This window comes from Tinamus guttatus, unplaced genomic scaffold, assembly GCF_059628265.1.
Source record: "Tinamus guttatus ecotype Peru unplaced genomic scaffold, ASM5962826v1 Tinamus_guttatus_pri_ptg000213l, whole genome shotgun sequence".
Lineage (NCBI taxonomy): Eukaryota > Metazoa > Chordata > Aves > Tinamiformes > Tinamidae > Tinamus > Tinamus guttatus.
Genome location: NW_028288747.1, coordinates 9,998,402 through 10,011,656, shown reverse-complemented (window position 1 = coordinate 10,011,656; position 13,255 = coordinate 9,998,402). Strand labels below are relative to the sequence as shown.

General features: G+C 42.9%; 1 protein-coding gene across 1 annotated transcript in view; it reads right to left on the bottom strand.

Annotated features, from left to right (window-relative positions):
• The window catches only part of CORIN (corin, serine peptidase), a 114,200-nt gene extending 101,937 nt beyond the window's left edge, over positions 1–12,263 (bottom strand). The window contains exons 1-2 of the mRNA XM_088524720.1: positions 12,183–12,263; positions 974–1,118 (exon numbers count right to left, since the gene is read on the bottom strand). Of these exons, the coding sequence (XP_088380846.1) occupies positions 974–1,118; positions 12,183–12,257 (220 nt within the window). The 5' untranslated portion in view covers positions 12,258–12,263. The remainder of the gene's footprint in view (positions 1–973; positions 1,119–12,182) is intronic.
• Positions 12,264–13,255: the final 992 nt, after the last annotated feature.

Here is a 13,255-nt window from a genome sequence, read left to right as displayed (position 1 = left end):
CGCTCGCTGTTTGTATGCTATATATTGAAGCTGGGGTTTGAATATAGAATTATATTTATATCTCTATAAACTCAAACATTTACAGTATTTGTTATAGCTGTTCTTCTGAAATACTTAAGGAAATATTGTCATTAACAAAAAAAAAAAGAAAAATTTCAGTTTCTCATCACTGAAAAGAAAAAAGACTAATTTTTTTACTATTTTTTCCTAATGAAGTAATATTTTACAACAGCATTACTGTCCATCTCATGTTGCTATTGCAACAACTTAAAGACAGAATATTTCAGCTTCTCTGTAAAGGAAAAGCTTTTTAAAAACTTGCAGGTAATAAATTATTGTTAGTTCATTCTATAACAGACACACAGATTTAGTTAACACATTAAGCCATTATGAAATCTAATGCATCTGCAACAAGTTTCAACAAAACATTCTTGGCAGTTTGCACTGATATATACTTCACATTTATAAGACATATACATATTTTGCTTTAGTGATATTTCATAGGCTGTTCAGAAAGAGTTGTGACTATAAGTAACCTCCACCTGATAAGAAAAATCCTCATTGCGCATCAGTATGTGACATTAACTTAGTCCATTCCACTTAGTTATTTAAGTGTCTCTAAGCTGTATATCAACTAAACATATATATATATAGTAATTGTGTATTGTAAAATGACTGCTGAAAATGAGCTGCATGCTACCTTTTCTAGATAGTACACACATCAAGAAACCACTTTCAGAAATTCAGGAAAGGTTTCCACTTTGTTACCTTTAAATACATTTTAAAGGTATAAATCTAAATCTATTTCTATCTATCTATTTCTATGCAACAAATACTATTACTTTACTATTCAAGGAAGAGGTGCTAAGAGAGATACTTATGCCTACAACTACAGGAGCACTTAAAATTGCAGTCATATTTCAATTTGATTCTCCTTAATTAAAAGCATGTTAATTAACCCCATAGCACTCACCTACAAATGTAAGCAGAATCACCAACAAAAGGATAAGGGCACAGATGCAAGGAATCAATATTAGGAGCAGAAGTCGAAGGAATTTAGCAGAGGCCAGTTTCTGAGAGCAACCATCCCCCATATTATCCTCATTTGTCCCTAAAACCTGAAAAACAAAAGAGCACAGTTTATGACTCCGATACAACTCCTATAGTGCAATAAAAATATCATTTAAATATGTGCTGCAAATAGCTCTTAGATTCTTAATGAAAAGATACAAATAAATTTACTTTTGTTAGACCTGCAATATCTGCAAACTCATAGTTTCAGTAAAACTTCTCAACATTCCTGACAAGCTAGAAAAAAGGCTAACCGTTTCATTTCAAAAATGTTAAATACATAGTACATTGAGTAATACAAGTTAAATATAGCTTATTTTATAATCAGGATAATTGTTATTAATTATTCAAGAACTCCATCTGTTTCTTTTATTAAGGAATTGGGAAACTATTAGCATCTTTGTTTTAAGTGACAATAGAAGTGATATGGACCATTCCACTTACTACACACAATAATACTTCTCGTATTTTCAATGGACTGACTTGACAAGACCAGAATTTATTACAGTATTCTGTGGATCTAGTTAGTAATATGCTCAGCAGTACAAATGGAATACAGAGGAACTGAGGGAAACGAGTTCTGAATCCTGCTGTGCTTCATAAAATTAAAGAAAAATGAACATGTACAAAAAATGAGGTTAAACATCTATTTACATTACACATAACGGGGATAAAAATCCTTTTAGAGCAGAACTCCATTAAGTCTATGATCTTACATATTAGAAAAATATGAAAAATATCATACTTTTTAAACAGGAAAAACAAATACAAATTTAAGACATACATAACTAGAAAGATTGAAATTTGATTGAAAATGAGTTGCTTTGAAGTTAATACATTTTTAATTCAGAATTGACATTCAAAATATTTACAATTTTACCCTTAGTAAGATGAAATAGGACTACAGAATTATTAATCCCAGACAATGTCACCCCAAAAGATGACTCATCAGTCGAATATGATGAACAGCAATTTAGCCTCTCCATCGGGAAGATCCATCATATTGGAGGTAGCGTCCTGCTTTAGGGGTTACAGGCAGTGACAGGATGTGAGAGTGTAAACGCGTCCAAACAAACAGGCAAGAAGCTCACGAGAGGTCTGTAACACCAGGCTTGTACGTGACCGTCTCCCTACATTATGCCCTTATGGCTCTCTTACAAGTGTCTTTCCATGAAGAATAGGTTATCAAGCTGAATGGCACACATGGAATTTTAACTATTTCTTAAGAAGTTGTTCCAGAGTCCATATTTAGCCCTCTCCTAATGTCAGTGCCCACTTTCCTGCATTATCTAAGACTGTAGGAAAGAGTGGGATTTACAGCATGATTTTCTGTCCTTCTCCAAGGTCTTGTGCTCCATCACAATACAAAGCTATTTGTAAGGAAACTTTCCATGTTAATAATAGAAATTTCACCTATTATTTATGCCACTGGTTACAAGACACTGCAGATACACTACAAGTGAAGTGAATTGCAGAACTGCCTGTGTGCAACTTCCTGGGTTTTTTTGTTTGTTTGTTTTTTGGTTTTTTTTTCTATTATCACTAAACTTTGAATTAGTGATATCCAACCTCCCTGAGAACCATCCGCTGCAGTATCTCATTAGACTTTTCTGTTACTTTCACCATTCAATGCACAGACAACAGCGAGCTACTGACTACTTAGTTCTGTGGAGTTGTTCTTGGAGGAAAATGGCCGCCCGATGAACCAGCCATACCAGGCCTTGGAGTCAGCACGTGGCGCAGAAGACAAGGATACTCTGAACCTGTGACCTAAGGGAAGATCGACGGAGCCTGACGACAACCAACCAGGAGAAAGGCTCGAGCCAATCTGATGAGACGGAGCGCGGGCGCGCGAGCAAGGAACTGCTATATAAGGGACGGCTTTGCTTCAATAAACTGTTTTTTTCAGGTTGATTCACATTGGATCGTTCTGAGCCCACGTTTCTTCTCTCCTCATAGTTCCACAGGTTTCAAAAGGGATTCTGACATCCAAATTTGCTTTCAGTGACTGCTCGAGAAAAGAATGCTGGATTGTGAAAGGCATGCTTCTCTAAATGCCATGAATTGCTACTTTTGTATAATGGCAAAGTAAATATTTATAGGCAACTAAACAGCATGTTCTATTTTTCCATTCTACAGAAAAAGACCTTATGAATAACACTAAACCCATTTAAAACCATCATCAGTGACTCAACATAAGCATAAACTTAATAAATGCCATTTTTCCACCACTTGAACATCTCTATGAGTTTTTTCCCTACCAGTTTCTGTGGTAAATATGAAGTAACTGGAGGTAGTGCTAGTTGTCCCTGTATGATCAGTGAGAATGTAATGAGTTTTCCTGGAGATATAAATTCAAATATATTATACCTATTCTTTTTATATTCCCAGGTATCATTTCTTTTCCTCTTGCTACAAACATTGCAATGCATGAGGAATACCTGCACCAGTTTTACGTGTTCTGGTATGCCAATGGTATCTGAATAAACTTCAGGTGTATTCTGTCTTCCCAATTCTTTCCCACCAAATCTCAGAAGGTTTCTGGTTTAGCAAGGAATCCTCTGCAGCTTTGTACCTTCTCTGCAGCCCTTTTTTAGATCAGTAAGTGACAAGGAGGCAAGGTGCTCTTCAAATCTCACCAAAAACTTGAAACTCCTGATCCCCATCAGTGAAAATCTTGAAGAGATTACAACTCAAAGAGACAATGAATCCCAAACTAGACATAAATAATGGGATCTTTAAAATGAAAACAGCCTGTAGGAGGAAGCAGAGGTGCTACGCTATCTGCTTATTCAGTCAGGCCACTTTAGGGACCCTGGTTAGTGGCTACGAAAATTAACTAGTTTCCCTTAGCTCCCTCTGCGGTCAATGATGCAGCCTCTGCTTCATGTTCCCAGTCTGCAAGACTAGGGCACCCTGCTGCTATAGCTTAATCTTCCTTTGCAAAGAGGGCAAGGCAAGAAGCCTGAAAAACAGGCCGAATCCTTAAGGGTGGACTGAAAGAAACCAACCATAAATACAAGACAGGTTGGCATGAAGAGCTTTAGCACAGTGCTGCACCAAAGCATAGCCCCAAAAATTAGAGACTATGGATGCAAGTTCTCTTCCTACCACCACCATTAATTAAAATGTAACCTTCACCTTTGACAGAACAAAAACAACACAGAACATTTGAATAAAGAGAGTTTTCTTTCAATTAAGCAAGGCATACAATGTAGTCAGGAAATTTCACTGTGTCAAAGTGACAAGTCATTTGCTTTTAATATAATCACTTTCTATATTAAATGAGGTGCTAGATGCTTAAAAATGTAAGATAATTTTTATGATAGCTAAGATGTTCTGTCCCTAGTGAAATGGTATTAAGGGCTATTCACGTGAGTGCCATTCTTTCAGTGTTGACTGCAGTAAAGGAGATACACCGTGAAGGAACATGAAAAGTCTAACGTAATGCATAGTACTCCTTTTATACCCAAAATAGCATCTAAATTACTAGTCCACAAAGCAACCAGAATCATGGTATAATCACTTGACAGAAATTATCTACAAACATCACAAACTTAACAAGTGTTCTTCGCTCTGCAAAAAGGGCCATCAGACTATTGCCAGTATGCTTAGTGCTTGCTTTGTCAAGAAATACAGAATACAGAGGAAAATAGCAGACCACTGTCAGATCATAAACTGAAAATACTCTGAGCAAGCCATGCACTAAAGCACAATGCAATGATTATATTAGAAAGAAGAGAAGAAAGATGCACCACTACGAAATATAGAAATATATTTCGTACCACTATGAAATATAGAAAGAAGGTTGTTAGAGGAGAGAAAGAGAAAGATAGAGAGAGAGAGGAAAAGAGAGAGAGAAAAAAGAGAAAGAGAGAGAGAGAGAAAGAGACCTCACCTCAACAGTGGAGGTGGAAACAAAAAGACTTCCTTGGATTCCAAGCATCGAGTGTGGTATCAATAACCACTCTCCACTTCTTTGAAGCTAAGAGTAAGACATGTCACTTAATTGTTATTTCATTCTGATCCTCCTTCAGAGAGAAGGAAAAGGATATTTATTGCGACCAGAGAGTAGCGGAGACATTGTTACTCTCTTGAGCAATAGCATCTCTGAATATTTTCTCTTTTCAAAGGAAATTTTTGAATATTTAACTGTTCAAATGGAGTGCTGCTGAATAACAATTCCACTTTGGGATGTGTTAATTGTTTACCTGCTTATTTAAATATAGTACATATTTAATATCTTTTATATTTTATATATATATATTTATAATTTCACTAATGTAAACTTGCAGTTACACCAATGGAAGCCTCCCATGTTCAAAGCAACAATAGAACTTTGTTGAATTTTCATGAACATTCAAATTAATAAATAGTTCAGCTGATGGCAGATGTTACATTTCTAAGCTCTCTCTTTATTATTGACAGCTGGTGGCAAAGATACATACTGATGCCATGTCTCATGAGCCAAGCAAGATTTAGTAAACATATGGAAGATATCAGATTTTTTTCAAAAACTAAGTGTCTATGAAGACATTCATTTTAAGAACTAAGCTGTGGTTAGAATTATCTGGTATTTCTCAATACCAGAGCTGGAACATCCATTCAGGCTACCTCAGCAGGCAGTGGGAAAGTTATGTGAGAAATTAGTCTTCAATCAAGGCAGGATTTATGCTTTGAGGAGTGGAGGGATAGGAAGGGGGTGCTCTTTTTTTTTTTTTTTTCTGAATTTCTAAGGTTTGCAAAGATGGCTTATTTGAAAGTTTCAATAGTGTCATGGCTAATTTGTGCCAACAAAAAGATGCCAAAAGAGACATTTCAGGAGGATGGCGGGTGGGAGAAGAAAGTTGAGTTAACAGAATATCTCTTCATGAAAGCAGGTTTTAAGCCTGGAAAACTGAAAGCGACAAAAAGAACTCCTGCCTGGGCTGTGTGACTCACATGCAGTGAATCAGTCACTGCCCATGCAGAAATGCTACCAGGCCCCTACCCCAAACAGGGCAACTAGGTCTCATTACAAGATCTCTCTCTTCTTCTGTTAATCCCTGATTAGTAGGTTAAAATTTCTGAACTTGAAATAATCAGTATATTGTACCTATCATGCTCATTGTTCAATATGTAATTAAAGGCCAGAATTTCAGTGATATGAACTAGATGCCAAACTGAAATGCAAGCTACACAGATGTTGAAATCTTCTTAAAAGCACTTGTCTCCTTATGTTTCAATACTTCTTATTCATTTTTTATCTAAAAGGTATATATTTTTCTCACGCTATAAACTTTTGCTACGACAAAATTACACTAGTGACTTCTTCTCTAAATGGTGAATGAAAATATAATAACTCTTTGACCAAGGGTAACAGCAGCAATATTAATGAAAGGTAAGGCCATCGTTTAGAGTCAAAGCAAGGCTTCACCTGACCAAGATAGCTGAATTTTTATTTGCTTTCTTCTCAGAAATTAAAATGGAATTAAACAAGATCACTTAGAAGTCATTAACCTACTCCCTAGAAAATGTACAGGCAATTAGTTCATTTTTCATTAGGATGCCATATTGTTCAGAAACATGTCAGCTTTGAACATTTCATTTCAAAAAGAAAGAATAAAAAGAACAAACTACCAGGTGAACTTGACAGAGATAACTAGAAGAAGTGAGTAGCGAATAAATTTATTCATTATTGTCTAAACTATGAAGTAACGCACTGATAGGAAAAGAAAAAGAAAAAGAAAAAAAGTGATCTAATATCACTTAGGTTGATGCAATTTTTTAATGATAACTTTGATAAAGAATCAGACTTTTATGGGTTGCATGAGGATTGCTAGGACAAAAACTTTTGTCTAATCACCTAAACAAACTGGGTGAATCAATTTGTCAGAGAAGATAAATCCTATTGCATTTATGACTCGAATGAAAAGTTAGAACTATTCAATTTAATTGCCATTCCTCGAACAGAAACCAGTTTTCCTCGAATTCATATTTTCCTTAGTAATCTACAAAAACTCACACAATAATCCCATTTATGATGACGAAAAAGCAAACGAGAAACATCTGGGTTCTTAGTTCTTCCAGACCACTATCAACACTATTCCATACACTCTGACTTTCAGAAGCAGAAATGTTAATAGTTTTGAAACAGATCAATCCATGTCAGACTTCCCTTCCAGACTTGTTTGCCTGCACTATGAATTATGTAAATTCCCACCCCATAAAATGGCCCAGCAGGAAAACATTTAATCTTAGCATTTACTACTTAATCCTACTTAATTCTACTACTTAATTCTTTTGTTGCAAATCAAAGAGCAATCAAAAAGGGGCTATTTATTTCACAGTTTCTGATATATTTTAAAGATAAATTACTCAGACAATGTACACAGGGCTAGTGTCTTCCAAGCTGTCCCCCAGCAAAGTCTGTCCCTCAACAACGTGTTACATGGGGAATGCACAAGCTATTAATATCACTGTGTTTTCTCCTCAAGGTATTTCTTCCTGAAGATGAGGAAAAGTGGCAGGAAATGGGGGTAAAAAATGGCAACTGTCAGAATATTCTGCATCTATAATCTCCAGGTCCCAGGTTCTATGACCCCTTAAATGTAGGCAACACAGAAAGACTTCACCTTGAAGGCAGGAATACTGGGAAGAAATCTCCATGCCACATTGCAGACCCAGGGAAGTCCAGAGCACGCACAGGTCTGTATCACACATATATGGGGCTGTAGGTCTGGGAGAGCTGGGATGGAAAGCTCCTCCATGCTACCAGTGCTTTTAATCTCCAAGGAAATGCCCTGACTCTTTCTGAAACCAAATAAACCAAGCAATGCAAAGAGCAGTTAAATATACTCTCACTGCCCTAGTCAGAAGAAATGGGAATGTCTTTTTATAGGAAGTATATCAGACTTCCCAAGTCTGAGATGATCTTAAGTGACTTTCTGCAAAACTGAGAGTCAGTTTTGGGTTATTTAGAAAGTGGGAGCTTCTTTGACTAAAATAGCAATGGCAATCTAGGTAATTACTATTGCTGTTAAAATTAAAAATTGAATCTCTTCTGTATGAAGAAGATCAGACGTGGGAGATGCTAGCATATCATTTTTAAAAACACTGGGCTCTATGCTGGAGAGAATGCAGTGTTGCAGCTGTGCAGTTAAAGAGGAATGGAAAGAGAATTTGACAGGCAGCCCCTAAACACGAACAGCATCCACTGATTATTGATCTTGGGTTTCCTCACAGCTATAAAACATGAATTGAAATAGATATAATTTGATGCTGTCCTAGAGGAAGAATCATTTCCCCTAAACACTGGGTGAAGAAGACTTAACTATTCAATCTAAAAAAATGCTACTTTTTCACAGAAAATAGAGCTTTGGCATTCAGGAAGGGCACAGCTTACAGGATCATTGGCAAAGACACACTGATGCAACCTGACACTTTTTTCCCACAGGTTTACAGGAGCTCGCTCTCACAGATTATTCTATGAAGAAAAGTCTAGGGAACTTTCTCATTTTTGTGCCCTTTCTAAAAAGAGCAGTAAGTACATATTAAGTGCACATCTAAAAGATGGAGTCCTGCAGGATGTATATCATTTAGACAAGCATTGCTTTAAACTAGGGTGGTTTGAAACCACATCAGAGGACAGCCTATCTTTCTAGGAGAACATCCTTCTGTCCCAGGTAGACGCAGGCTGAAACGTAATCCAGGACTTCAGAAGCAGCAACACTCTTCATCTCTTTTTGAAACAGCAAGTTCCTGCTTGATTGTTGTCTCATCATTATTTTTACTTTTAATGTATTAAATCTTTATCTCTGTTTCTTTCATGTTTGTTGATCAGAAAGACAAGATAAAATTAAAAATGTTACCTGGGAGAGAACTGCCTGTTCCAGAACAGAAGAACCCCAGTGGAAGATGCAAACATGCTGCTAGATGACAACTTAAAAGGCGGGAAGGACACACACCTTAAAAATATTAATGTGAGTGTGTGTATTCGGACGTAGGAGGAAGCTCCCAACGCCCCGGCAGCGCTGAGGTCCAGCAGGCCCAGACCTGCTCCCAAGTCAAAGTGCAGCCCCACAAGTTGGGGTCGGGAGGGCGAGGAGGCGGAGGCGCCGCTAGCCGAGGGAGACGTTGGCGCGAGGTGCTGGAGTCCCCGGAGTCCTCCGTTCCCGGCGCTGGGAGCTGCCGGAGGGGCTACCCCGCTGCTCTATTTTTACTGCGGTATTTTTTGCGTTCAGACTTTCCACTGCAGGCGGCCGGGTCAGGGGATCCGCGCGGCCGCGGGAATCTGACAGGTCAGCCCGGCAGCAGTTATTTATAGAGGGGCATGGGGCGGAAGGGGGGGCGCGGACGGCATCACATTCCCTGGCCGGGCACGGGGATGAGGCAGAGGAGGGTCACCCACGAGCGAGGTGCCCCCCGCAGGAAGGTCACCAAGGCCGGGATGTGTGTCCATCAGAGCCATGTGCCAAGGAGCCACCTTGGGCTCGGGCTGCAACTCAGGCATCCCCCTTCCCTCTTTTTGCCCCATCTTCCCTCACGCTGACTCTCGGAGGCAAGGAGGCAGCTCACAGTTACTCGTTCTGCTGGTTGCACATCCTGACAAGAGGAGGACATGATTCTGTGCCCTGGTGGCCAGGTGATTCCTCAGGAGAGCCCTGGACAAAACACTGCTCCCCCAGAGGACAAACCATGGCTGCCGAGGGGACAGAAAAGGACAGCGTGGCCAGCGTGGCACTGCTTATCAAGTCCTCCTTAAGGAGGATTGAGCTTTTGCTGCACTAGTGTGATAAGCTGCCCAGAAAAGAGACTTATTGACCACCCTTTCCCCCTGTGCTGAAGAAATGCTTCTGATGAGGGTAAAAATGAGAGAGAGCAGGAGCAGCAACGCGTCACCTCCCACCCTGGTGCTGAGGACATTTAACACGAGGAGGTGCCTATGCTGCAGGCGCACGCCTACTCCTGCCCTGGTGTGCGTGGCCTGACACCCAAACCTGGCTGGCGTTTGCCAGGAATACCTGACACGCTGTCGGGATTCGGCTCTTCCCACACAACCGAGCTGCGGTTGTTTGAGACAGTGCCGGCCACCTCACAGCAACAGTGCTGGCTGCCCAGCCTGAGAACATCCATGGCCCCCCAGGCCAGCTGCGGGCCAAAGCCACAGCTCCCTTCTCTGATGGAAGCACCATTTCTGCTTATCCCTGTATTGGGATGACCTGGAGCAAAGTCTCACTGAGCTCGTGCAGCCACTGGGACTCACCAAGGGAAGCACTCTATTCCCACTCCTGCAGAAAGTTGGGAATTCAGCATTCCTGGATCAGAGCTTTTACACAGTGGCAAGAGCAGGAGCTGCTGGGATTCTCTGCTGGATCCTCATGTTCCCTTGCCCGATTCCACCCTCTTTTGGAAACACCACTGCCTTTCTACAAGGGAGAGCTCTGCCTGGATGTTGATCCACAGCAGCCTGCGAAAGAACCCCTCTCTTGGCCATGGGAGTAATAACAAGAAATTATACCAAAGCCCCATACTGCCAAACACATAACGGCCAGACAGCAATGTTCCTCAAAGGAGCAGAGTGTTAAGGCTTAAAGATGTATATAATCTTAGGAAAAAAAAAAAAAAACCCTCCTGTAGTCCGGCAACCTTGCATTTTTAAGTAATTACTGGGACTGTTTACAGTCATGGCTTCTTCCATTCACATCTGCAGACATAATCTAACACAAAATTATCATCTAAACAATAATCCAGATATACTGAATTGTCCAGTTGTACATTTCATATTATAGAGCACCTCCAACCCTGATACACACTGGTCTGAAATGTATTTTTGTTCACCACACACACTTGCAATCACAGACACACTGGAGCACCCACAAAGATTTTTGGACAGGAAGCAAATGCTCTCTTCAGTCTTCCATACTCCCAGGCTCCAAAAGATGAAGGAAAAACTACACTTCATCCTAATGCCCCTATCAGATACTAGCAGGGCACAAGCAGATTTCTCTAGCCTGGAGACATGTACTTTGCTGCTTGGCTTTCTTAGCACCCTAAGAGCCTTCTCAGGAAAATTAGTTCTGCTGGCTCCATTAAAACAGCTTACCTGAACAAACACTATATATAAAGTTTGAAGGGCCAAGCTCACAGGAAGAGAGGCTTGGCTATAAATGCTTGATAAAAGAGGGAAAATATTGAGTACATTTCTCTCTCATATAAAGTTTTGGACAGTGTTTGGGATCCCTGCCCCCGGAGGAGTCCAAAAACCCTTACAAAGTTTATAACTCCAGTGCATTCAGGAGGTGTCATCCACTTTTGCGGTGAGGTATAAAGTGCTACTGTTCCTTGCTTTACCTTTCTGTGGTTGTTTATGCTAGATAATGATGAGCTAGCACTGCCTATGCTGCCTGTATCACAGCACCTAAGAAGCTTGTAACATAGAGAGCCGGAAGAATAGGTTATGAAAACAAAAGTAAGGAATTATAATTCAATACTGCTGCCTGGTTCATCTTGTAAGAACGCAGGAAGGGTCTAAGTGGCCATATGGAAAAATCTATTTCCATAGTTGAACCGTTGAAAGCTAAACCTTCCCAAGAGATCCCATGAGCACATTGGAAGCGCTAGATACTGATTTCATTTCAGAGTCTCAGCCCCTTAGCCAGACCGCTAACAATAAGAACAAGCGTCAATTAATTAATCGCCTGCCACGAAACACCTCCGAGCACTCTGCCTTTGAGTCGAGCGGAGAACAGACCGCACCGAAACCCGCTGCCGCGTTTACAAACTTAACAGATGCTTCCGCACCCCGCGGGCGCGCAGCGCGGGATGGTTTCCAGGTGCGCTGAGCTCTGCCCGCGCGGCGCGGACCTGTTGCCTCCGCAGCCGGCGCTACCGCCGCGCCGCTGGCCCTGCCCGGGGGCTCCGCGCAACGCGAGCGCGGCGCCTCCGCCGCGACTCCCCTCGGGCTGCCGCGCCCCGCCGCACGGTGACGGGCGCGCGCCCGCCCCCCCGAGCAACCTGCCGCGGGGATGCTCCGAGCGCCGCTCCGGGCTCTGCGCGCGGGTCGCGGCGCCGCAAGGCCACGCGCGGCGGGAGGGAGGGAGCGGGCAGGGAGCGCGGCGCGGCCGCCTTACCCGCGGGGCGGAGAGGACCTGGCGGTAGCGCTCCTCCGGGGCCGGCAGCGCCGGCAAGGGGCGCAGGCAGAACATGCTGCGGCCGCCGCCTCCCGCGCGCAGGCAGCGCTCGCGGCGCGGGGGGGGCTCCGCGTTTTGTGTGCTCGGCCCACGGCCCCCCCCGCCGCCGCCCAATAATAACGAGGAACCTCCGCGGAGCGCGGCCGCATCCCCACCCCTTCCGCACACAAAGGCGCGTCCCGCGGGGAGCGCCGCGCCCCGCGCCAGGGCGGGCGGCCCCGGCCCCCGCCACGCGCGGCGCCCGCGGCGCGGAGCAGGGGGCGCCCGCGGCGCTGAGAGAGGCCGAGCGGCCGCGGCCCCGCGCGCCTCGCGCCGCGGCTCGGGGTGCCGCGGAGCCCCGCGCGGCCCACGCGGGACAGCAAGTGCCCCCGCCGCTCCCGGGGGACACGGGGCCCCGCGCTCTGCGGCCGAGACACGGGCCTCGGAACACGCGCGCCGATGCGTGGAGCCCCCGGCCCTCATATCGTGATTCATAGATGTGGAGCCACCAAAGCCACCAGACTTCAGTGAAGCTGAAGCCAGGAGCCGCCTCCGTAACTGAGAGCACAAGCGCGATCCAAAAATGATCAACTCGCTGAGGGAAGAGGGCGGTTGCCGTCCCCTGCAGGCCCACGGCGAGCTGCCCCCACTGCCGCTTCCTCGCGGCCGGGCGCTGAGCTCCGGGCTCACACGTACAAAGGCCTCCCTCTTTCCTGTGCATTTGCACGTTTTAATGATACTAAAATGCTGTCATTAAAAACATTAAGGCAGAAAGCACCCCTAAAAATGCTCATAACAAAAATTACCTAGGCACAAATAACACCAGGCTCATGCCTAGAGGCTGTAATTAATGGTCACCACTCTGCCTCTCATTCAACATAGTTCTCATATATACATATATTTACATGTAATTATATCTTTTCCATATATGTTTATATACACACAATGCATGTGTGTACACGTATTAACCTGCAATACAAACTCCTTCCTATTTTTTTGCCAGCATCTTGTCCAAATGCCTGTGCTACTGTACC